The sequence below is a fragment of the Orcinus orca genome, chromosome 4 (assembly GCF_937001465.1).
Source record: "Orcinus orca chromosome 4, mOrcOrc1.1, whole genome shotgun sequence".
Classification (NCBI taxonomy): Eukaryota; Metazoa; Chordata; class Mammalia; order Artiodactyla; family Delphinidae; genus Orcinus; species Orcinus orca.
In genome coordinates this window covers 11,087,069-11,114,911 of record NC_064562.1, presented here as the reverse complement: position 1 = coordinate 11,114,911, position 27,843 = coordinate 11,087,069, and the positions used below count along the sequence as shown (strand labels likewise).

At 38.1% G+C, this 27,843-nt stretch overlaps 1 protein-coding gene across 1 annotated transcript in view; it reads right to left on the bottom strand.

The window, feature by feature from the left end:
* MMRN1 (multimerin 1) overlaps nt 1-27,843 on the bottom strand; it is a 71,951-nt gene that overhangs the window by 38,817 nt on the left and 5,291 nt on the right. The window contains exons 3-5 of the mRNA XM_049709007.1: nt 26,503-27,340; nt 3,800-3,919; nt 1,043-1,149 (exon numbers count right to left, since the gene is read on the bottom strand). Of these exons, the coding sequence (XP_049564964.1) occupies nt 1,043-1,149; nt 3,800-3,919; nt 26,503-27,089 (814 nt within the window). The 5' untranslated portion in view covers nt 27,090-27,340. The remainder of the gene's footprint in view (nt 1-1,042; nt 1,150-3,799; nt 3,920-26,502; nt 27,341-27,843) is intronic.

Here is a 27,843-nt window from a genome sequence, read left to right as displayed (position 1 = left end):
TTGTTTGCAAATATTTTTGGTATAGATGATATTTTGTTTAAAACTTTATTTTACCTGGTTATAAATGAAGTACATATTCATGCTGTACTCTGGAAATGTATTAAATTTTTATAACATCTTTGAAATTAAGGCCATATCCAGAATAAATAGCGTTACAGTGAAATTTGCCTATAGATTCTCAACGAATGGGCTAGAAGAACCATATATAATATCCTTAACTAAACTGCAGGTTTTCTAGCGCTTTTATATTACAACTTTCTTTTTGTAAAATGTGCATCATAATGGTTTCTCCACACTTACATTAATTTTTAATCACAGTCTCTTACACTGCTGATTGAATTCCCCACTACCGCTAATAGCCTTCCTTGTACTATTCATTCATTTAAAATATGTATGCGGAGGCCATATCTTACGTTTCACAGGGAACCTGTTTAAAGCCCAAAGCAAAATAACAGCCACATGGATGCTACGCCACAGCAGGTTACCATGTACTTGATGAGCCTTTTGCCACCAGAAAATCCTTAAAATCTGTTGAAAAAATGGCTCCATTAGGAGATTTTTTTAAAAGCAGGATTATTCATGTCATATTGGTATATTCTTTACAACTGAATTTCATTTATAGACGATATTATTTCCAATAACTGAACTGGAACAAAACTAGAGGGTAATCTTATTTTTACATAAGGTCACTTCTAATGACAGTTTATTTAAACATATACAATTAGGATTTCTGATATTTTAACAAGGCATGTGTCTATGCCATATAGCTAAGAAACAGTAAGGTATGTAGTCAGGCCTCCAATTATTCATCCTGTGAAACCAACACAAAAATGATGAGAGAAGTTAAAGGACAGCTTATGAGATATCACAGCTACTAAATTAGGAAGCTCGAAGAAAGTAACAGTTTTGATAGTTTGGCTACATGTTAATTAACTTTGTTCAAAAGATAAATTGCAACTCTTTTCTTCACTGGAATCAGTTGCTTATTCTTTAGAAGTTTTATGCTTCTCATTGTTATTATGAAATTAAGATTAGAATATACCTTCTAACTGACATTTTGGTCCACTGAATCCAGGACAGCACTTCCATTCTAATGAGGTAACAATTTTATGTTGCATCCTGTACACAGGATTTGATATCTTCTGAGATCTAGAGAGGAAAGCAGTTGGGGGAAAACAGATTATTTGTCTCACATTAAATTATCAATTGGAATAAAAGTGTTTGGGATGATACCTGGAATATAATAAACATTCAGGGACTTCCCTGGTGGTGCAGTGGATAAGACTCTACATTCCCAATGCAGGGGGCACAGTTTCGATCCCTGGTCAGCAGATCCCACATGCATGCTGCAGTTAAGAGTTTGCATGCCACAACTAAGGAGCCCACCTGCCGCAACTAAGACCCCATGCAACCAAATAAATAAATAAATATTTTAAAAAAATAAGCATTCAGTAAGTGTTATCTGTTCTTATTATAATAATCTTCATCATCAATATTATTGTCAAACTTAGATTTCCTTAAGTACATTACAAAAAGCATTAAGGTTTATACTTTTTGGTATTTTAAATTTATACCTATCATTATGTTTTCTAAAGACTCTATAACTTTTCCCTTGGTAATGCTTTTCACTAAACCAATGTTAAAACTTATTGTAATTCTAATTTTTAAATAGTTTATGGGAATAATTTTTTTAGTTCTTATTTCTTAAATCATTATAGTTAAAAGGATGTGTTTTCCTCCAGATCAATATCAAATAACTCAAAACAAATTAGATATTCCACTGTGACTTCAACCTGTACTTTCTCATATCTCAAGTTTTTAAATTGTACCATCTATTATTTCTCTCATCTAGTATTTCTCTAAGAGGGAGGTGAGGAAGGGAAGAGGATCTAACATGAGAAAATGTTGTTTTTGAGAAGAAACCATGAAAGGGAAATAAAGAAACTATAACATTTCAAATTAACAATCAATATAAGTAGTGAATGGCCCTAAATTGCAGGCGTTATGTATGTAAATGGAAATCATAAATCCAATTTGGCCATATTAGCCTTATCCTCATGACTTCAACATTTAGCTAATACCTATCAAATGATTCTGTGAAATGGGTATGTATTATCTTGTTTAGTCCTCATATTAGTTCTATGAGGAAAGTATTATTATTATCTTGACGTGCTGATGAGGAACCTGAGGAACAGAGAGATGGAATACTTGCTGCAAGTCCCACATCTAAAAGTTATCGAGCTAGGATTTTAATCCACTCTGCATGGCTTAGCCTCTCCTGTCATTATCTAGAGTTTGTTATGTATGACTATGGGGCGACCATAGTAGTCACTCTCATGGATTATGTATTATAACAGACTGGGTTTTAGTTTCTGCTATAACCTGATGGGCAATTAATTATGTGTGAAATTATTCCTCAATTTTAAAATGAGCTGTAAGACTCCTTCCATCTCTGAAAGTAGGCTAATCATTCATCTGTGTTTATTTCTGTAAATTATACTCAGCCAATAACTCTGTTCAGTAAAATATCATATCTAGTCCAACAGCTAGTGCTAAACAGGAAGTAAGGTAGCTTGGAAAGGATTCTTTAGAGTTTATTAGGGTGAACTCAAGCAGTTAGTTGCATTATTATTGGATTCAATGTTCCTGCTTTGGCAAACCGGATTGCTGGTGTATGTGGCTCAGACAGAAAGAAAAAGTGACAAACAGTGCATATGCACTGAAATAGTGAGTGAATGGAGAGAACCATTCAAATGCAGAGAAAGATAAAAAATGAGAATAAAGATACCTATTCCTAGTTTGTTTAAAGAGAGAAAAAAGCTCACCTTGAACTCAGAAGGGCAGTATGATGGGGGTTACTGTGGTAATAGTTTCATTACTAAAGAATTAACAGTGCATTCTTTGTATCTCAGGTTGACTAGGAAATTGTCACAAAGGGAGTAAATGCCAGAAACAGAACTGGAGCTCAGCTCTCCCAAATCCCTAAGATATGCTTAGTTCTCTGGACCATGAGCCCTAGCTATTTCTTTAGGGACTACGAAACACCTTGATTTTATGTATCCTTATTGCACACTGTTCCAGATTGCCAATGTGTCAGATTCACTGCCTGAGTTACTTGTATGACTATTTGTATAACATTAGCCATCATGGCCTGAATGACAATTTTAGTTTTTATTGCAGGCATTCCTGAAACACCCCCAGCTGAGCTACTGTGACTGTATGAATTCAGAGAATTTATCAATTACTCAGCCCCACATTTTAGGACAATTACATAATTAAAACAAAACCCCCTAAATAAGTCATTACAATAGACACAAGAAGAAAGGCCCTACTTAGCTGCTTTACCATGCATAATAGCAATTAGTGGCTTGCAAAGTTATGGACTTCTCTTTGGCCTAGTATGAAAGGGAAATTATCAATAGCCCTTTAAAACTGTGTATGAATTTAATGGAATTAAAGGGCAGGATTGTTGGTCAGGTCATAGAATAAAAGTAATAGTAATAGTAAAAATAGAAAGACGCATGAGTTAACATTCACTGAAGACTCACAGAGTACCAGGTACTAGGCTAAACATATTACTCCATTTATCTCACATATTCTAAAAACACCCACATGAGGCAAGTATAATTAGTTTCTGCATTTTAACTTATTTAAGATCATACTTCCAGTTTAATGTGATGACCCTACCCTGACCCTCCTATACTTAACGTGTACCTGGGATGATTAACTTTCTCTATATATTCCAGGCCACACATGATTATGGTACAAGAAGTAGGTATTTTCAAAAAATATTACATACCTCTGAGGACAGGATCCACTGGTCCAGCCACAGGGCCCTCTACCAGCTGGAACATAAGTGACTTGGTTGTCCAGTATCACTGTTGGAGATAATCTGGTATGTACATAAGCACACCAGTTCCTAAGGAAGAGATCATTTTTGTTAGAAAAAAATTGTCAGAAAGAATTCTTTTCATCAAAGTTATTTGCATAGACCTATACTGTCAGCACTGTGTATCAGATACATTGAAAACTTGATATCTGGCTTTAAAATATCTAGAAATGACAGAAAACATATGTTACTTCATTACTGTACTGATGGACAGTAAAGAAGCACTGTAAGGGGAGATTTGAGAAGATGGCGGAAGAGTAAGACGCGGATATCACCTTCCTCCCCACAGATACATCAGAAATACATCTACACGTGGAACAACTCCTACAGAACACCTACTGAACGCTGGCAGAAGACCTCAGACCTCCCAAAAGGCAAGAAACCCCCCACGTACCTGGGTAGGGCAAAAGAAAAAAGAATAAACAGAGACAAAAGGATAGGGACAGGACCTGCACCAGTGGGAGGGAGCTGTGAAGGAGGAAAGGTTTCCACACACTAGGAGCCCCTTCGCAGGCAGAGACTGTGGGTGGAGGAGGGGAGAAGCTTCGGAGCCGCAGAGGAGAGTGCAGCCACAGACACGGGTGTGGAGGGCAAAGCGGAGAGATTCCCGCACAGAGGATCGGGGCCGACCGGCACTCACGAGCCCGAGAGGCTTGTCTGCTCCCCCGCCGGGGCGGGCGGGGTTGGGAGCTGAGGCTCGGGCTTCGGTCGGAGCGCAGGGAGAGGACTGGGGTTGGCGGCGTGAACACAGCCTGAGGGGTGCTACTGCGCCACGGCTAGCCGGAAGGGAGTCCGGGGGAATGTCTGGACCTGCTGAAGAGGCGAGAGACTTTTTCCTGCCTCTTTGTTTCCTGGTGCGCGAGGAAAGGGGATTAACAGCGCTGCTTAAAGGAGCTCCAGAGACTGGCGCGAGCCGCGGCTATCAGCGCAGACCCCAAAGATGGGCATGAGACGCTAAGGCTGCTGCTGCCGCCACCAAGAAGCCTGTGTGCAAGCACAAGTCACTATCCACACCCCCCTTCCGGGGAGCCTGTGCAGCCCGCCACTGCCAGGGTCCCGGGATCCAGGGACAACTTCCCCGGGAGAACGCACGGCACGCCTCAGGCTGGTGCAACGTCATGCTGGCCTCTGCCACCGCAGGCTCGCCCCGCATCAGTACCTCTCCCTCCCCCCGGCCTGAGTGAGCCACAGCCCCCGAATCAGCTGTTCCTTTAATGCCGTCCTGTCTGAGCGAAGAACAGACGCCCTCAGGCGGCCTACACGCAGAGGCGGGGCCAAATCCAAAGCTGAACCCCGGGAGCTGTGCGAACAAGGAAGAGAAAGGGAAATCTCTCCCAGCAGCCTCAGGAGCAGCGGATTAAATCTCCACATTCAACGTGATGTACCCTGCACCTGTGGAATACCTGAATAGACAACGAATCATCCCAAATTGAGGAGGTGGACTTTGGGAGCAAGATATATTATTTTTTCCCCTTTTCCTCTTTTTGTGAGTGTGTATGTGTATGCTTCTGTGTGAGATATTGTCTGTATAGCTTTGCTTTCGCCATTTGTCCTAGGGTTCTGTCCATCCGTTTTCTTTTTTCTTTTTTTTTACTTAAAAATTTTTTTAATAATTTTTTACTTTAATAATTTTATTTTATCTTACTTTATTTTATCCTCTTTCTTTCTTTCTATTTTTTCTCCCTTTTATTCTGAGCCGTGTGGATGAAAGGCTCTTGGTGCAGCAGCCAGGAGTCAGTGCTGTGCCTCTGAAGAGGGAGATCCAACTTCAGGACACTGGTTCACAAGAGACCTCCCAGCTCCATGTAATATCAAATGGCGAAAATCTCCCAGAGATCTCCATCTCAACACCAGGACCCAGCTTCACTCAACGACCAGCAAGCTACAGTGCTGGACACCCTATGCCAAACAACAAGCAAGACAGGAACACAGCCCCATCCATTAGCAGAGAGGCTGCCTAAAATCATAATAAGCCCACAGACACCCCAAAACACACCGCCAGACGTGGACCTGCCCACCAGAAAGACAGGATCCAGCCCCATCCACCAGAACACAGGCACTAGTCCCCTCCACCAGGAAGCCTACACAACCCACTGAACCAACCTTAGCCACTGAGGGCAGACAACAAAAACAACGGGAATTACGCGGCTGTAGCCTGTGAAAAGGAGACCCCAAACACAGTTAGATAAGCAAAATGAGAAGACAGAAAAACACACAGCAGATGAAGGAGCAAGGTAAAAACCCACCAGACCTAACAAATGAAGAGGAAATAGGCAGTCTACCTGAAAAAGAATTCAGAATACTGATAGTAAAGATGATCCAAAATCTTGGAAATAGAATAGAGAAAATGCAAGAAACATTTAACAAGGACCTAGAAGAACTAAAGAGGAAACAAGCAATGATGAACAACACAATAAATGAAATTAAAAATACTCTAGAAGGGATCAATAGCAGAATAACTGAGGCAGAAGAACGGATAAGTGACTTGGAGAATAAAATAGTAGAAATAACTACTGCAGAACAGAATAAAAAAAAAAGGATGAAAAGAACTGAGGACAGTCTCAGAGACCTCTGGGACAACATTAAATGCACCAACATTCGAATTATAGGGTTCCCAGAAGAAGAAAAGTAAAAGAAAGGGACTGAAAAAATATTTGAAGAGATTATAGTTGAAAACTTCCCTAATATGGGAAAGGAAATAGTTAATCAAGTCTAGGAAGCACAGAGAGTCCCATACAAGATAAATCCAAGGAGAAACATGCCAAGACACATATTAATCAAACTATCAAAAATTAAATACAAAGAAAACATTAAAAGCAGCAAGGGAAAAACAACAAATAACACAAGGGAATCCTCATAAGGCTAACAGCTGATCTTTCAGCAGAAACTCTGCAAGCCAGAAGGGACTGGCAGGACATATTTAAAGTGATGAAGGAGAAAAACCTACAACCAAGATTACTCAGCAAGGATCTCATTCAGATTTGATGGAGAAATTAAAACCTTTACAGACAAGCAAAAGCTGAGACAGTTCAGCACCACCAAACCAGCTTTACAACAAATGCTAAAGGAACTTCTCTAGGCAAGAAAAACAAGAGAAGGAAAAGATCTACAATAACAAACCCAAAACACTTAAGAAAATGGAAATAGGAACATACATATCGATAATTACCTTAAATGTAAATGGATTGAATGCTCCCACCAAAAGACACAGACTGGCTGAATTGATATAAAAACAAGACCCGTATATATGCTGTCTACAAGAGACCCACTTCAGACCTAGGGACACATACAGACTGAGAGTGAGAGGATGGAAAAAGATATTCCATGCAAATGGAAATCAAAAGAAAGCTGCAGTAGCTATCCTCATGTGAGACAAAATAGACTTTAAAATAAACACTATTACAAGAGACAAAGAAGGACACTACATAATGATCAAGGGATCGATCCAAGAAGAAGATATAACAATTGTAAATATTTATGCACCCAACATAGGAGCACCTCAATACATAAGGCAAATACTAACAGCCATAAAAGGGGAAATTGACAGTAACACAAACATAGTAGGGGACTTTAACACCCCACTTTCACGAATGGACAGATCATCCAAAATGAAAATAAATAAGGAAACACAAGCTTTAAATGATACATTAAACAAGATGGACATAATTGATATGTATAGGACATGGCATCCCAAAACAACAGAATACTCATTTTCTCAAGTGCTCATGGAACATTCTCCAGGATAGATCCTATCTTGGGTCACAAATCAAGCCTTGGTAAATTTAAGAAAATTGAAATGGTATGAAGTATCTTTTCCGACCACAACGCCATGAGACTAGGTATCAATTACAGGAAAAGATCTGTAAAAAAGACAAACACATGGAGGCTAAACAATACACTACTTAATAACGAAGTGATCACTGAAGAAATCAAAGAGGAAATCAAAAAATACCTAGAAACAAATGACAATGGAGACACGACGACCCAAAACCTATGGGGTGCAGCAAAAGCAGTTCTAAGAGGGAAGTTTATAGCAATACAATCCTACCTTATGAAACAGGAAACATCTCAAATAAAGAACCTAAACTTGCACCTAAAGCAATTAGAGAAAGAAGAACAAAAATACCCCAAAGTTAGCAGAAGGAAAAAAATCATAAAGATCAGATCAGAAATAAATGAAAAAGAAATGAAGGAAACGATAGCAAAGTTCAATAAAACTAAAAGCTGGTTCTTTGAGAAGATAAACAAAATTAATAAACCATTAGCCAGACTCATGAAGAAAAAAAGGGAGAAGACTCAAATCAATAGAATTAGAAATGAAAAAGGAGAAGTAACAACTGACACTGCAGAAATACAAAAGATCATGAGAGATTACTACAAGCAACTCTGTGCCAATAAAATGGACAACCTGGAAGAAATGGACAAATTCTTAGAAATGCAAAACCTGCCGAGACTGAACCAGGAAGAAATAGAAAATATGAACAGACCAATCACAAGCACTGAAATTGAAACTGTGATTAAAAATCTTCCAACAAACAAAAGCCCAGGACCAGATGGCTTCACAGGCAAATTCTATCAAACATTTAGAGAAGAGCTAACACCTATCCTTCTCAAACTCTTCCGAAATATAGCAGAGGGAGGAACACTCCCAAACTCATTCTACGAGGCCACTATCACCCTTATACCAAAACCAGACAAAGATGTCACAAAGAAAGAAAACTACAGGCCAGTATCACTGATGAACATAGATGCACAAATCCTCAACAAAATACTAGCAAACAGAATCCAACAACAGATTAAAAGGATCATACACCATGATCAAGTGGGGTTTATTCCAGGAATGCAAGGATTCTTCAATATATGCAAATCAATCAACGTGATACACCATATAAACAGATTGAAGGAGAAAAACCATATGATCATCTCAATAGATGCAGAGAAAGCTTTTGACAAAATTCAACACCCATTTATGATAAAAACCCTGCAGAAAGTAGGCATAGAGGGAACTTTCCTCAACATAATAAAGGCCATATATGACAAACCCACAGCCAACATAAACCTCAATGGTGAAAAACTGAAACTCCACTAAGATCATGAAAAGACAAGGTTGCCCACTCTCACCACTCTTATTCAACATAGTTTTGGAAGTTTTAGCCACAGCAATCAGAGAAGAAAAAGAAATAAAAGGAATCCAAATCAGAAAAGATGAAATAAAGTTGTCACTGTTTGCAGATGACATGATTCTCCACATAGAGAATCCTAAAGATGCTACCAGAAAACTACTAGAGCTAATCAATGAATTTGGTAAAGTAGCAGGATACAAAATTAATGCACAGAAATCTCTGGCATTTCTATACACTAATGATGAAAAATCTGAAAGTGAAATTAAGAAAACACTCCCATTTACCACTGCAACAAAAAGAGTAAAATATCTAGGAATAAACCTACCTAAGGAGACAAAACCTGTATGCAGAAAATTATAAGACACTGATGAAAGAAATTAAAGATGATACAAATTGTTGGAGAGATATACCATGTTATTGGATTGGAAGAATCAACATTGTGAAAATGAGTATACTACCCAAAGCAATCTACAGATTCAATGCAATCCCTATCAAACTACCACTGGCATTTTTCACAGAACTGGAACAAAAAATTTCACAATTGTATAGAAACACAAAAGACCCTGAATAGCCAAAGCAATCTGGAGAATGAAAAATAGAGCTGGAGGAATCAGGCTCCCTGACTTCAGACTATACTACAAAGCTATAGTAATAAAGACAGTATGGTACTGGCACAAAAACAGAAATATAGATCAATGGAACAGGATAGAAAGCCCAGAGATAAACCCACGCACATATGGTCACCTTATCTTTGATAAAGGAGACAAGAATATACAATGGAGAAAAGACAGGCTCTTCAATAAGTGGTGCTGGGAAAACTGGACGGGTACATGTAAAAGTATGAAATTAGAACACTCCCTTACCGTACACAAAAATAAACTCAAAATGGATTAAAGACCTAAATGTAAGGCCAGACACTATCAAACTCTTATAGGAAAACGTTGGCAGAACACTGTATGACATAAATCACAGCAAGATCCTTTTTGACCCACCTCCTAGAGGAATGGAAATAAAAACAAAAATAAAGAATGGGACCTAATGAAACTTAATAGCTTTTGCACAGCAAAGGAAACCATAAACAAGACCGAAAGACAACCCTTAGAATGGGAGAAAATATTTGCAAATGAAGCAACTGACAAAGGATTAATCCGCCAAATTTACAAGCAGCTCAATGACAAAAAAACAAACAACCCAATCCAAAAATGGGCAGAAGACCTAAATAGACATTTCTCCGAAGAAGATATGCAGATTGCCAACAAACACATGAAAGGATGCTCAACATCATTAATCATTAGAGAAATGCAAATCGAAACTACAATGAGATACCATCTCACAGTGGTCAGAATGGCCATCATCACAAAATCTAGAAACTATAAATGCTGGAGAGGGTGTGGAGAAAAGGGAGCCCTCTTGCACTGTTGGTGGGAATGTAAATTGATACAGCCACTATGGAGAACAGTATGGAGGTTCCTTAAAAAACTAAAAATAGAACTACCATACGACCCAGCAATCCCACTACTGGGCATATACCCTGAGAAAACCATAATTCAAGAAGAGTCATGTACCAAAATGTTCATTGCAGCTCTATTTACAATAGCCCGTACATGGAAGCAACCTAAGCGTCCATCAACAGATGAATGGATATAGAAGATGTGGCACATATACAATAGAATATTACTCAGCCATAAAAAGAAATGAAATTGAGTTATTTGTAGTGAGGTGGATGGACCTAGTGTCTGTCATACAGAGTGAAGTAAGTCAGAAGGAGAAAAACAAATACCGTATGCTAACACATATATATGGAATCTAAGGAAAAAAAAAAAAAGATGATGAAGAACCTAGGGGTAAGATGGGAATAAAGACACAGACCTACTACAGCATGGACTTGAGGATATGGGGAGGGGGAAGGGTAAGCTGTGACAAAGTGAGAGAGTGGCATGGACATATATACACTACCAAAGGTAAAATAGATAGCTAGTGGGAAGCAGCCGCATAGCACAGGGAGATCAGCTCGGTGGTTTGTGACCACCTTGAGGGGTGGGATAGGGAGGGTGGGAGGGAGGGAGACGCAAGAGGGAAGAGATATGGGAACGTGTGTATGTGTATAGTTGATTCACTTTGTTATAGAGCAGAAACTAACACACCATTGTACAGCAACTATACTCCAGTAAAGATATTAAAGAAAAAAAGCACTGTAAGATAAAAGTAAATTAAGAATAAATCAGAGCTAAAACCAGAATCTCTATTGTTTAGCTATAAGCTAAGTCAAATCCAAAATTGCCCTTATGCAGATATCAATATTAGACTGAGGTAGTGACTCAGACGTAGATCTGTTACTTCCACTGAACAATGTGCAGTAAGATGAAAATAAATAAATAAATGATGTAAGGATCTAAAATGAGGGAAAAAATAACTTATTAGCAGCAGGTGATATGATTGTGAAGAAAGAAAATATAAAGGAGTCTATATGTAAATGATAATAATGAATGAGTTCATCAATTTAGTGAAGATCAATATAAAATGTTTTATAATTAATACAAAAGTTTAGCCATACAGTTAAGATCAGTTATAGTTTGATGTGCTAACAACAAATTTAAGAGAGATACTGTTTATAATAGGAAAAATAACATTGTTCTTGTTAAATTTAACAGCATGTAAAACATTGACCAGCTTAACCTGGTTTTGCATCCTTAAAGAGGACGTTGATTAATCAAACCTTGAGTTATTTTACAGACAGCCCCGGGCATGTGCAAGACAGGAACCCACGTGTGCAGTATAACCCCAGAGCCGAGAATCTTCAGTCTATGGAACTCAAAGAATAGACATGTTGAGGCTTTTATGAAATGAGAAGTTCTTCAACAAGGAAAACCTGGCTCCCGGCAACAGTGGGAGCTTATATGGACTAATTCAAGCCTAGCCAATCAGCTTCCAAGTTTGAAATTTCCCTAATCCCCCTAAAATTCACCCCGAGCCCTGGATGGAGAAGACACATGCGAGAGCCTTGCTTCCTGTTTCCTTGCCGGTCGATCTCGCAGTAGAGCTTTTATTTTCTCCAAAGCCGGTGCCTTGGTATTGGCTTCTGTGCGCATTGGGCAAGGAGCCCTTGCTCGGTAGCAGTGTTGGTCACCACAAAGGGATGTAAATCTCATGACTACCTGCCAAAGGCACCACGGCCCCTGGCAGAGTGCAGGCCCTCGTCACCCACCCTGAGCGGTCACCCAGACCAAACTCGTCTAGAGGGTCAGCTGTCACGTTGCTGCTTCCCGCTGCTGCTCTCCAGGCTCCTTGGTGCTACTTTCACTTTTGAGAGAAGAAACCGCACCTGGATCAGACGTCTTTTGGGTGAGTAACATTGTTAAAACGTGCCAGCACGTAAAGTTGTCTAATAACCTTCTCAGGATTGTGAGAAGGGAGGGAGACAATATAAAAGGTTACAGCTGCTGAGGTACTCAAAGGATGGAGTCCTAAGACTTTGGATTTCTTTGTCCATGTTTGTCTATGTCTATTTTGTTAGGATTGGTTAAGAGGGGTTGGCTCGCGGATGACTGTAGCAAAATATTAAACCTGATATTAGTGGGGGTCCTCTGAATCAGGCGGTAAGATATTGCTCCCTGACTAGAAATCTTGCCTTTACGCAGGGGTTGGTTTTTCACCCATGCCTCATATGATCGCCTGGAGGTATAGATACAGGTGTGTGTCCTTAATGGAACCTGTCCCGATTACCATGTTGTGTGAGAGGGTAAAGGAGAAATGAGGGACTGTAAATCAGGAAAACTCTCCACTGCAGAACGTGTTCTGTGCCTAGGTTGGAGGAATTTCCACCCAAGACGCCTCCTTGGTGTCATTTTGCTCTGGTCATCCTGAGGAAAAGCCCTTCCAAAATGGAGTATGTCGACGATATACCTGCTAATTTAACAGGAAGGGAAAAGAAGAGACATGTGATCATACCAGTCAGTCTAAGGAGTAAGCACAGTAAAAATAAATAGGAAATATAAGAAGTAAAATTAGTGAAATGGGAGCTAAGAGAAAAATCGTCTATTTCCAAATTGGTGGCCAGCATGGAATAAAAAGCACACCTGTGTCTTTAGAGTGAGTTAATGAAAGGCAGAGACTAAAGAAACAATACAGGTGGGACAATGTTATTAGACAAATAGGGATTTAAGGAAGGTTGAGATTGTTAAGGCAGTAACAGGACAAAGAGGAATTGTGTATAATTACTTGCAGTTTAAATAATAAATAAGGTGGTCAGACTTGGCCTACATTTAGCCGACTGTAAAGCAAAGCAAAAAAATCTTCCAAAACACAAACAAAACTTGATAAGAGCTATTTTCAACAATCTCACTAAGAATTTTCTTATGTATTAAACACATCTGAGAGTGGCTGGAGAGGGCTGAAGTATTTTGAAGATGGAGATAATGTTTTCTCATGGAGATAATATCTAAGAATCAACTGGATATAGAACTCGTATCAGTAAGTTTGTACCTGTCCTTTCTGATAATGTGGCTCTTTTAGCTACGTGCTTTTATTCTATAAATGGTAACGTATTATGTTCTTAATTCTGTATGACTTCCTACTGTATGTGGTATACTGGAGTTACGAAAAAGAAGAAAATGACTTTCTTTTGTAACACTGCCTAGCTCCAACATCGGCTAGAGTCGGGGGAAAATGGCCTGAGAATGGGTCTTCGAATTACAACACGAACTTACAATTAAGACTTCTTTTGCAAAAGAGGAAAAATGGGAGGAAACCAGCTGTCTCCCTGTTTCTTGCAAGGAAAGAGGCCTTTATACAATTGGACACATTTGGGTTTTTCCTCAGTGAGAGTTTTAACCCTCTTTGGTATGAGCCAAGCTAGCAGGCATTGAACTGCTTTTAAGTGTGTAAATATGTATGTTAAAAGGAAACTTTTCCAGGAGGAACAAACATTGGTGGTGCTAAATACCATGGGCTACGTGGAGGCCTAAATGCATTCTACCTGGAAATTGCCCAGACGTCTAGATTAGCTCGTCTGTGATCTCTGCTGGGGACGTAAAATGTTTTGATCTTCTCCCATGAAGATTAAACCCCGGCATGCTCAGAAAGAAGTGAGGCCTTGATTATTTCAGCCTATATCCTCTGTCAAATTCAGCTCTGAGTCTCGGGCAGACTCCCCACTTCACTTTCTTCAAGGTGATACAGTCACCTCTTCCACCCTCCTCCCTATTGGGTACATTTTTCAGGGTGGTGAGCGAAACAGAGGCTGGACTTTCCTAGGCTCCTCTGCGGTAGGCAAGTCCACCTCAGCACATGGGGGAGAAATACTAGGATCCTCTGACCACCTGGAACAGCTGGGAAGCATGCGTGTAGGCTACAGTTCTGACAACCATCTCCAATGGAAAGCTTTCCAGGGTTCCCTAAGTGAATCCTCAGGTCCAAGCTAGTCAGTCGTCTTGGAGACTTGGTCCTCAGTGGCTTCTCAGGGAATTCTTATAGCCAAGTTGTAGATAGTCCCTGCTATATTGGCTTGCTTCTTTCCAGAAACCGAACTAGGAGATGGAATGGGTTCTTAAACCCTCAGGTTCTTGCTTTCTCTCTCACGCCTCTTGAGGCTGGTTGATTTCCTTCTGCCTTTTTTTTTTTTTTTTGCGGTACGCGGGCCTCTCACTGTTGTGGCCTCTCCCGTTGCGGAGCACAGGCTCCGGATGCGCAGGCTCAGCGGCCATGGCTCACGGGCCCAGCCGCTCCACGGCATGTGGGATCTTCCTGGACCGGGGCACGAACCCGTGTCCCCTGCATTAGCAGGCGGACTCTCAACCACTGCGCCACCAGGGAAGCCCCTCCCTCCGCTTTTTGAGGGGAGTGAGGGAAGGTCCTTTTCTAGAGATTTGCAGCCCACAGACTGTTCTCAGCTCTTGCGTTTGAAACCTGGGATATTGACCGAGCTGTGACCTAGGAGTCTCGTGCTCACACACGTGCTCTCTCTCTCCAAACCTCCATTCTCAGAGGGGCTGGCTAACCCCTCAGAACTAGCACTAAGGGGGAAAGCCTTTGAGGGGGCAAGCCTCTAGTGTGCCAAGGTGCTTCCTATAAAGGAAGAAGTGGGCTTGGAGTCCCCAGATGTGCCTTCCTTCATCTCCCGTGAACTCAGGGGTTTTCCAGGTGCAGCCAACATTGCTGCATCACACAGACCTCGAGTTTCTGGTAAAGCTGCTGGTTGACACCAGGCCCAATTCATGAAGGCTAGGAAAGGCCTTTCCAGGCTCTTGGTGTATGTCGCCAAATAAGCAAATTTTGAGAATTTGACAATCTCACGTGTTCAGAGGATATAGAGAACTGGAATCTCATATATACTGTTCGTAGAAATATATGGTAAAACCACTTTGAAAAACAATGTGTTGATATCATGTAATGATGAACATGCGTATACTGACCCAGCAGTTACACTTCTAGATATATACTTTAGAGAAACTCTTGCACATGTGTTCCAGGAATCATGTTGAGTATTTATAGTAGCAAGCATTATTCATAACTATCAAAACCTAAAAGTAGTTTAAATGTCCATTTACCATAGAATGGAGAAATACATTGAAATATTTACACATAGGTATTATTCACCAGTTAAACAAATGCACTGTACTATTCAATAACCCAAATATAACTTATAATAAACTTGTGTGATACAAGCAAGTTACAGAAATAATACCATACAATGCTTTTTTCTTACATAAAGCTAAAAAATAAAAGTGAATGATACACTGTGAGGGATACATATGGTAAAATTAGGTATTATAATACATCAATTTTGTATCAAATATAGCACAATTTTAAATGATATGATTAAGAATAACAAATAAATCCTGCCTTACAGAAAGATTCAGCTGAATTGCTGTTCTGATCCACATGTCTTATCAATTAGACCATATTGTAGCCATAACTTTCTCAAGCCCGTTTCTAAAAACCTTTGTTTATATCCATCCATGTATGCTTACTGTCTTCAACATATAAGATAGTAGAGGAATATGAATTGACCACGCTCCAGTGAAGCTGAGAAACTTTAACAGCATTTGCCACAAAAATGCCATGATCAGACAAAAACAGCCTTTATTAAAATACCTATTTTTAGATGACATTCTGGTAGAAGCCATCCAAAATCATATAGATACTGTTTAGGAAAACAAAAATCAGCCTCGTTTCTGGTTGTAATACCAGTTATTTTATTATAAAACATCCTATACTAAACTGTAGAAAGTTCTTAATAACTATAGATTGAACGATTGGATTATAGCATGATTTTTTTCTCTTTACTTTTCCGTTTCTGTCATTTTTTCCCTATTGTGAATATGTACCTTGTTATGTTAAATTTATATTCTTCCCTCTCATTTGTTTTCTGAGGTTTTTTATCGAGGGTAGAGGCAGAAATGATTTACAAAATCTAGTACTAAAGGAAATGCTACATGACTGTAAAATCAAATCACTATGAGTTCAAATTAATATGAGATGTACGCCACTAAATCAGTAGAACATAAGAACTCTATGCTGCTTAAAATAATAATTATTATTATAATTAAAATAATGCAAAAGTCAACCTAAATGTTGAAAAACAAAGAAGGAACACATTTTCCCCCAGAATAGAGTCACTAAAGTTAGTAAACATCTGCTTTGGAATATTTAGGCCTCTTTGGACCACATGCTCCTCTACAAATAAAGCTGACTCAGCCATTCATCTGTCTAAGGCAGATAAATTGAGCACTGTACAGCTTATTGTGCAAGGTTCTCTTGAATGAGAAGTTTGAAAATTCAGCTCCGTAAAGGCATGAAAAGACACGTTGGTACATTTTGTTGAAGCGTGGTGACACTTGGCAAAATAATGTGAAACTAAGTATGGCAAAAACAGGAAATAAAAATTTTAAAATTAATAAAGACACCATGATAAAGGGATATTTTAAAAATAGATTTCTCCTGCAAATCCACTGATTATCCTAATTACAGAGAACGTCTAACTTCATCAGAAGCACACATTGTCTGTCACGTGAGCACTGGCTGAATGACTATGGAGGGCACAGGGCGAGGCAGGAAAAAAATACCACTGTCCCTGCATACCCTGGATACTGAAAAAAAAAGAAAAGAGATGGTTGTTAGAAAGACAGACAGACAAACAGAAAGATATTGTTTGTGAGAATAAATCAGTGTCACCTGCAGAGATTGTTTAAAACCCTAAATAGTGAAACCATTTCATGACTAAAATAGTTGAGTAGGCAGAAAAGCAGATTGCCAGGGGCCCAGCAATCTTTGATCCAGTGTAAATTGGAAGAACAAGCCACAGCCAGAGCCCCTGGTGTGACTTGTAATTAGGTTTATGCCACCGATGAAATAAGCTCATCAAGAGATGTTAAAAATGTAAATATAAATTTAAAACGAAATAATCTGAAAATATAAGTTTAAAAACAGAAAATTCAGCATGGTGAAATGGTGACAGGCCAGTATAAAAGCAAATGTAATGATCCCAGACAAGTATTTTGCTTAAATCTAGAGATCCTTTGTACCTTTCCAGAGTGATTATGGCCGACGGAGAGCGGTTTCTTTGAAGTATTGAGCTTTCCGTGGGGTCCGAACACTCCAAACAGCAGATTGCATTTGGGATTCTCTTTAATGGTTGCTTTTGTGCGGCAACATGTACTGAAAAAAGCTTGTATTGATCCTTTGGATTTTCCAAGTTAATAGGTAAAATGTTTGTTTGAAGAAAAAGCAGACATCTTTTGTTATTTATGAACGTGAGCCTGGCTTGCAGAACTTACAAAAGGGAGAAAAGGATTCTATTTTGACAGAGACAACTTGAAGTCTTGTGGATAATGAACTAAGAAAAGCATTGTAAGTAAACAATCACTGTACTTTTGGTTGAAACATTTTAGAAATCCGGTCTTCCAAGGAGCCGTGAAAACACTAAATTAAAAACAAAGATTTCATTAATTGGTCATTTGCCATTTGAAGTGTACCCTGACCAAACCCTGGTCCAAACATATCCATTCTTATCCTGAATTGAGAGTGGACTGAAGCAGCAAAGGATTCATTTAAATAACGACCATGACAAGTATTTTCCTTAAGAAATAGAAGACATCAATCTAAGAATTAATGTTATTTATTTATACTAGTCCTCAGAACACAGATTAATAAATTGCTTGTCATCCTGTTCGTAGAAGACAATGTTTAAACATTTATATCCATAACCTGTGATTTGAATTGACATGATAGCATGAAAATACCAAGTCCTGAGGCTATTCACTAGAAATCAAGGTGAACCAGCAAAATCCCCTCCATAAACTAGCCAATGATACGTGATTTTCTCTTGGAAGTTGGAGAAGATTTTCTGCTTGGGGAGATGACGTATTTAAGGACATTTTGACTTTGTTTCCTGTCATCCCGTTATTGAGATGAACTTAGGGATTCAACGAGGAACAAGAGAAAATGAAACAACTTATTAGCCATTAGCTTGTTTGTTCAATGTGGCTTCCTCATCGATACAATAGATTTAATAATATTACCTACCTACCTCACAGGATTGTAGTGAGATTAAATGACTTAATATATGTAAAACACTTGCTGCTGCTGGTAATGCCTAGATGATTCAGAGAGCTCAGTAGGATTTTTTATGAAGGGAATAGATACCTGTATAGCTATATATATGTATGTATATATCTCCCATTTTGTTTTTGGCCTCGTACACAAGTAGAGGTTGCTCCTTTCTTGTTTCTGTAATGACCTGATAAATTCATCTTAACCATAATTGCTTATGTATATCAGGTCAATAATAAGTTCCAGAAAACCATGACAGAAGACTATTATTGGTGATGTTCAATTCATATGATGAGGCTTAGCTCTCAGAAGAAATATATTCTAAATGTCTTTATAGTCTTAAGTAGTTATGAACAAAAATACTTCCTAAATGTTATGTAATCTTTATAGGAATCTTTATTTTTTTCAATCAAACTAAAAAGAAAAGATGAAATTATTAATTATTATGAGAGACCAGGATTTACAGGTAGTTCATCAGTCATAAATGAGAAAGGAAATATACCCAGTGTGAAAGAAATATTAACAGAAATTGGAAGTAAGCATTTAGATTTAGTAAAAAGATTCTTAATATGTAAATCACACACAAATAAAGCATTAGACTTTTTATATTTAGTTTTGGCTATTAGTCCAAAAGATAAGTCCATCTTGATACGAATCGCCTTAAGAAAATTACTATTTTCAAATTAAAATATTGTGGTTCATTTTATTTTAGTGTAAATACCTTTATATAGTCCATCCTTTTTCAAAAATCTATATAATATATAAACTGGGATAGAAGTATTAGTTTTATAAAAGAATCATGTAAATATTTGAAACAAATCTTGAGAGGCAATCATGAAAAGCTCAGATTATGGGGAATTTCTGATACTTTAATTTTCTGGTTAATTTAGGTTTTAAGATGAAACCCCTTTTATATACCAACTTTTGCAATGAAAATCTTTGGTCAGGCACTGATTTGCCTTCCATGGTGGGCACAGTGTAGTATGTAATTGAGTTTTTAATGATATATGCCGTATAGTACCTCAGAGTCACAAATCATTGTGTACATACAATAATAATACTACTAATAATTTCTCAGTGTAAAATTTTAGGAGAATGAGCTGAGTGTGTCCCCCTCTCAGGATGTGCATGGAGTTTGCTTTTTGGATCCAACCTATTTTCAAAGTTTTAAAGCCAATGACAGTATATTTTTAAGAGGTACACTGAATTAGATATAAAAATACATATATTATACCTAAGAAACAATTCTTAAATGTACCTTAATTAAACTTTTTTCACAAATTTGTTTTATTTTACCTAACTTTATTTTTTTGTTTCTTTTCCCCATCCTGTTACTTCAACGTATTCAGGGACATTGTAAATTCTATTCCAGTAGGTGTCAGACTTTCCCAGTGTGCAGACCACAGAGCCTCGGGAAAGGCAAGCTAATAGGTGCTGTGATGCTTAATTCTATACTTAAACCAGTTGTTCCTGTAAACTGTTTTAGCATTTTCCGAAATAACACATTTTTAAATTAATATTTTGGTATTTAAAGAAACAGAAGGTGTACAAACATTTCTTGTTTAATCACCTAGACGGTATAAATTCTGGCATGTATCATACAATATGTGTGTGTATATTCAGCAGCAGTTTAGTGAGTAGAAATATCAAAGAAATAAAAAAGGAAACGATTAATGAGAAAAAAACTGAGATACTGAATATACTTTAGTATTTTCACTGGCAGTAATGTAGTAGATACATTTAATTTCTCAAGGACATAAAAAATACTCTTTAATATAATGGTGTGTTTCTTTTTAGAATTTAACAGCATGTGAGAATAATCCCCTTGGATGCTACTAGGCCACTGATAAGAACTTTGCAAACTATACATGATAAAGACTGAATGTTTGTGTCCCCCCAAAATTCATTTGTTGACATCCAAATTCCCATTATGATAATATTGAGAGATGGGGATTTGGGGAGGTGGTTAGGTATAAGGGATTAGTGCCCTTATAAAAGTGGCCCTAGAGAGATCCCTCATGCCTTCCACAATGTGGGAGTACAATGAGAAGTCGGGAATCTGAAAAAGGCCATGCTGGCAACCTGTTCCTGGGTTTCCAGCTTCCGGAACTGTGAGAAATAAATTTCTGTTGTTTATAAGGAACCCAGTCGCTCATTTTGTTATAACAGCCTGAATGGACTAAGGTGGCATCTGAATTTAATTGACCAGATTTTTCACATGTAAAACCTCATAATTTACAGAATTAAGCAGAAAAATGCATATTACGATAGGCAGCAGAATTAATTTAATGGTTAGTTTTTGTAATTTTAAACCATTAAATTTTAAAATTTAAATTTTCTATTTACAAGTGGTTTAATAAAAGACTTGTAGAGTTTATCATGTTAGACATATTAGAAATCAGAATCCATTTAACTTGAGCCACCTATTTGTACATAAAGCAAGTTACATAGCTTATAGAAAGAATAAACAAGTGAAATTCTAAAATAAATAAAGTCAATAAACTCAGCAAACATAGGATTCATCTTGTTTCATATTCAACTTTTCCCTTCTGGCCCTTTCATTAACATTTTACCATATTTATGGCCATTCTATATGCAAAATCAATACAATGACAAACAAGTAAGTGGGAAACTCTCTGGAAGAGCTCTGATTTCTGCCCTCTCTCCCTCCTCCCTTTCGTTAAAGAAAGAAAGAAAAACTCCTCAATTGAGCATCCGTATTTCTATAGTTCTCATATTTCCCAGACTTATATTTCTAGTGTTTATCTCCGCTGTGAACTCCAAATCCATCCAATAATCAGTCATTCCACAGAGTTTTGTGGAGCTCTCTCTATGTGCATGGCACTATTGTTGGCAGTGAATAGAATAATAATAAGTAAGAAGGTCAAGGGTCCTATTTTCACAGAATGTATTTTGTGGAAAAATATAAAATACACAACTGTCTGCATAAATAGACCCAATAATTTCAAATAAATGCTCTGAAGAAACAATAAGGGTGATAAGATAAGGATGGCAACTTTCCATTCGGTGGTCAGAGAAGGTCTACTTGAGGGAGGGCCATTAAAGCTCAAATTGCATAAGAAAAGGAGTCTTTTGTCTAAATGCTGAGGGAAGAGCATTCTCTCAAGAGCAAACAGGAGTTTCCTTGAGATATGTATTAACTTGGCATGGTCAGTAACCAGGAGGAAGGGCAGTGTGGCTGGACGAGATTGAGAGGATTGAGCTTGGAGCGTGGTAGAAAATGAGATCATAAAGATAGGCAGGGGTCATGTCAAGCAGGACCCTGTGTGCATGGTGAGGATTTAGGATTTTATTCTAAATGTATTGGAAAGCTACTAAGTGATTTTGAGCATGTGAGCAAAATACTAAATTTCACAGGTTTTAAAACATCTCTGAAATCAGGAATATATTTTGAAATCAATGATATATTTTAGTCACTACTAGTCAGACAGTAGTTTTTGTCATTGCCTTAGAAATGTCTTAACCAGCTTCATTTATATCTTCATTTCAAGGAGGCAAAAGTGATATAAAATAAGATAAATAAGATAAATCTGAAAACTTTAAATAATGTCATACTTTCTGATTAGTACATAAAATCACATCACAATAGATGAAGTCTTACATCCAATGAAACGCATTAACCTGAATTAAAGTTTAAATACCTTAAATGTATACAATGTTCTATGTCCAATGTATTCAATAAAAAAAAAGTTTGAAAGATCTCACACTTGTGTGGAGGCAAGAGTGGAAACATGGACAAGTTAAGAGACTAAGTAGTAGATAATGGTGGCTAAGAATAACATGGTGTGGTGAAGGTGGAGAGAAGCTGGCAGATTTGGGGGATATTGGAGGGAACACCAAGAAGACTTCTTGATTGATTATATAAAGGCCGGGAGAGAAAAAGTATAAAGGGTATAGCCAAGGTTTCTAGTTATGGAACTAGCCGTTCACTGAGATGAAGATTCAAGTACGTGTGTGCAGGGGTTGGGATTGTGAGAGAAGTTAGGTAGGCAGTTAATGCCAATATCTCGTTTCACCTACTATCCTCTCAGGGAAAGCTCATAGCCTCCAGGTAGACCACTCATCCTGTTATGTTCTCTCATAAACTTCGTTCAGAATGTTTGTTCATCACCATTTTGATTCAACATCAGCATTTGTGATGTACTGTTTTTCCTCCCCATGCCCTTTTCCCACTGGACTGCAGATTCCGTGAGGACAGAACAGGTGGGAGTTAGTCTTCACTGTTTTACCCTCAGCACAAGCACAATGCTGGGCACATATTAGGTCCTCAGCAAATACTGGTTCAATACCTAAATGCATTAATCCCAGTTTCTTCTTTTTATCCTGCCTGTTTCAAAGTGCTTGGTCACTGACCAACACCCACTGTTCCAGACAGGAAACCACAGCTCTGGTGTAGCCAGGAGTTCCTGTGGTGGTAAGATAAGGGAAAGTACAAGATGAGACAAAAATATGCCAGAAAAATTCTATTGACAGAAGTATTCCTTTTACATAGAACCACTATAAAATTCCAAAAATAGTAAGGAAAAAGAACCCCAAACCTGAGATGAGTTTATCCCAAGTCAACAAGGTTTTATTATATAGAAATATTTCTTTGGGAAGGATTCATCTATATATTCACATATAGATCCATAAACTTTACATTCAGTTTGTTAAATACTGTGTACTTATTGTAAACCAAACACCTTACTAGCACTGGAAATATGTCCCTAAACTCAAGGAGATCACAAATTCACTGTAATTATAACATTGTAAGTGCGGTGATAGAAGAATTCAAAGAGAGCTATATGAGCAGTTAGAGGGGCCACATAACTGAGCCTGAGAAAGCTTCCTGGAGGTATTATCATCAGGTGTAAAAGAAGTAGGTGATGGGAAAAGAAGACCATGCTAGCCAGAGGGACAAACAGGGAACAAAGATAGGTTTAACAAACAGCATATTGTGGACTAGAAAACTACAAATTTTCATGGCCAGAAAGTCACAGAAGATGAGGCTGGGGAAGTAGGCAGGAGCCAGATCAAGGATGACGTTGTATGACCGACTGGGAATGAAATCTGGAATTTATTCTGGAGGCAAAGAACAGCCTCCGAAGCCTGAGAAGTGGGGAAATAAACTGGCCGCTCGTATTTTCCCAGTTGGGATAATAGACTGTATTTGCTGAAGGAGTATAATGTACGGATTGAGAGCTACGTCTCTGAAGCCAGCCAGCCTGGGTTTGAATTTTTGTCCTGGGATTTACTAGCTAAGTGACCCTAGTTAATTTTCTTAACCTCTCTATAATGAAATAGTAACAGAATCTTCTTCATGGAATTATGGTTATGATTAAAGGATTGAAAATATGTGAGTGTGTGTATGTGTATATATATGTATACACACACACACACACAGAATAGTACAGTACTAGGAAAAATGCCATAAAGTGTTTGCTATTATCATTATTTGCTAATCAAACAAAAATATGAAAGACCTCTTTTGACCTTACCAAGGCTTATTTGCATCAGCACTGTGGCCATAATAGATGGACCTAAGTTTTCTCTAATACCATTATCAATTGCATGGCTAATGAGTAAGAAGTCTGGGACTTAATGAAGTATTACTTAATGAATGAATACTTAATGAAAAGTATTACCGGGACTTCCCTGGTGGCGCAGTGGTTAGGAATCTGCCTGCCAATGCAGGGGACACGGGTTCGAGCCCTGGTCTGGGAAGATCCCACATGCCATGGAGCAGCTAAGCCTGTGCGCCACAACTACTGAGCCTGCGCTCTACAGCCTGCGAGCCACAACTACTGAGCCCACGTGACACAACTACTGAAGCCCGCGTGCCTAGAGCCCGTGCTCCGCAACAAGAGAAGCCACCGCAATGAGAAGCCCGCACACCGCAACAAAGAGTAGCCCCCGCTCGCCGCAACTAGAGAAAGCCCACACGCAGCAATGAAGACCCAATGCAGCCAAAAATAAATAAAGAAATAAATTTATAAAAGAAAAGAAAAGTATTACCAAAGAGAACCTTAGCTCTGTAGGACCTCAGGATGTAGAATCTCTAAGTACAGTTAGTTCTTTTCTCTAGAAATAATTTAAGATTCTTTTCATTGGAAAATGCATTGGATGGAGTTTGGCTTAGCAAGTTACACCTTTAATATCTTGTTTCCTCCTAACATATAATGAATTTTTAAAAATCTGAGATATGTTGGTGCTTGCTTTTTATATAACACATTCCTTGGGAGCAGGAATTATTTTTATTTGAAAAATTCTGTTTCCCCCGAGACCAGCAATGTATAAACAGTCATCAAATAAGTAAGGGTTCATAAGCTTTGACAGTGAGGTCTTTGGACAAAGCAACTAGCATTTATTTAAAAACTAGTATTCATCAAATTATCAATTACTAGTTCTAATTATGAAACAACCATATGCCACTTTCTATATGCTATGTAAAATTTAATTGGTATTTTACTTTCAACTGTTCCCTTCTTTTGGTTATATTTACTAGTCTATTGAAAAATCCCTTTATAATAACATCTCTAAAAGGTTCAAATCATTTCCTATGAGTACCTAAGACTTCTATATAATTGGTTTAAAAAATTAAATCATAGTCTAACAAAATATGATTAATAGAAATGATATTATACATGACTCAGAAAAGACTCTCAATAAATTACATTTTTTACTTAATAGACCACATTCTGTTGTTCCTAAACATGAGAAAGTTTAATTTATATCTGTTAAAATGTCTGTTTTAGACAGTCTATCTATCCTAAGTTGAACATTTTGTAATCTGTAGCATTTGTTTTTACAGTAAATTGGCATGTTCCAAATTCCACCATGTTAATAAGTTTTATAAAATCAAATTTACTTTCATGTTTTAAAAAATGCCATAACCTTTGAAATACAGTGAAAAATGGATTTGAATAATAAAGAATACATAAATACAAATCTATTGGCTTATATACTTCCCAGTGTCTCATGTTTATATCAACAACAGTGTTAACACAATGCCTTTCATAGCAGGTGTTAGTTGCTATTATTAACTTGAATTATTTTATAGTCAGGTGTTTAACTTTGAACATTAAATGAATAGAACATTGACGTGCATTTTCCAGGGTTTTGTTTTTGTTTTTTGGTCCTTTTGAAAGACTTCTTTAATGATACTTCTTTAAGCTTTGTCTTATTATTTTGCTTCAACAATTCAAATTGAATTTTCTCTCATTTTAAATCAAAATCAATTTGAAAAATTGGCCTTTCTAGTCAACCCATTCATAATGATGGCATAATTCAGTATAATGGTCCTAGTAAAAGATGACTTGTTGAGTACCTATTCTGTGAGAAGCGTCTGTCTAAGCACATCTCATTAATTTGAATCTTGCATGATAACCCTGCAAAGTTGGTATTTTTATCTGTACTCCTTATACCATATCTGTCTTTTACAAATGAAGAAACTGAGATTCAGGGACATCAATTGACTCGCTCAAGTCAAGGATCTAGACAGTACTGGAGCCAGGATTCCAACCTAGCTCTGCTTAGTTTGAGCTTCCCACAGCGCAGGCTGTTTCAGTTTTTAAATCTGTTCACACCTTAACTGTAATGACATTTTTTCTTTCATGTTGTGTCTGTAGTTCTGAGCACAACCAACATACCCTTGATCTGAATTAACTAACAGTCACTGTGAGGTTACACTGTTTGTTACTGACTATCCCCAGTTAAAGCACCTCTATTAGTAACTTCGACCACTTCAATTACAATAAATTGCTGCGTTTTGTTTGTTCATCTTTTCCCTTTTAGATAAGGTAACACTTAATTACCTCACCTAACTGAAATATGATCTGGTTTCATCTTGGACATGAAATCCTTTTCTGGAAGTGAGACAACTGTTAGCTTGCAATCTTATAAACCTTATAGTTAGAAAGAAAAAAAAAGAATGTTTCTTACTTTCCTCTAGTTGTTTCAAAGCTTGATTTTTGGTAGCTGGTTCTTTGGCTTCCAGGGCTGTCACCTCTGCTGAGGTACGTTTCCCGTGGGGATCGATTTCCAACGCCTCTAACCGAGTTTAGAGAAATGGCTTGTTCATTCGACTTTCTGGCAAAGCTCTGAAGAAATTTCAGGGTGGAGTTGGAAAGGACCACTGACTCTGCTTTAGGACTGAACCTGGTGCTTGATTTGGTCGGGAGGGCAAGAGTTTGTAACTTCAGTACCACTTCTGTCTTCCCTGTGGGTGTGAGAGTTTGGTTTCTCACACGCTTGGGAGATGCACTTGTCTCTGAGGGAAGCAATGTCGATTTCAGAAGACTCTCCTCGGAAGTGCTTGCCTCGGGAGCTGTGGCCATCTCCACTGATGTGATCTGGGTGGTTGGCAGCACCTGAAGACTTTGTATTTTGCTTAGAGGAGCCGGAGCAGAGGTCTGGGAGTTCCAGGAGTTCTCATCCTCGGGTGTAGTCCAAGTATGTGTAGTGTTGTTACGCCCAATCCCCCCACTCCATAAACTAGAAAGGAGGATGAATAGCCTTGCTCCTTTCATTTCAGTAGTTTGAAGCTAGAAAGCTCGTGTGAAATCGGGAGGGGGATAAAGTCCTTCTAGCCTCTTCGATGGCTGCTTCCACACTGAATCTGCTAAGACAGAGCTTTGCCAATTTGAGATGTGTAGAGGAAACAGGTTTCTGTGTTTTGCAGTGGACTCAGGAAGTTTGATTTCCTGTTTCTGTAGGTTCTGTGGGATCTGTGACCTCTGGGAGGATGATCTATGGAAGCAGTGAAGGGTGTCTGACGAGGCTAAGGGTAAATGGAAAAACACAGGCAATTATTATCAGGAAAACCCATGAGAGAAACATGAAGTAACTTTCCTTTCCTAGGTTCACTCATATTTCATGTGTTGCTGATTTTGAAGAGAAATTTCACGTTGATAATGGAATTTTGTTTGGATGGGCTGAATCAAGGAGTTTAACATTTTTTTTCTACTATACAAGGAACTCGAGAAAAAGTTTTGTGGTGCTTCCTTTCCACGGTGCCCCATCCAGAGAGCCACATTTTGTTCAAGGACATATACGCATGTACACGTGTAAACAAAAACTCATCTGCAATGTCTCTGCTCTTTCACACATCACTGGCTGAATTGTGAAATATATATATACATCCTGATTTTTATATATATACTTCAGCTGTAGCATTATTTGAAGTTAATCTCAATGATGATAATAAAAAAGAAAAGCATAAATTATTGAATTATGTGAGTATACAAGAAAATCACTTTAAATTATGCTCTCCAAATTTCTATT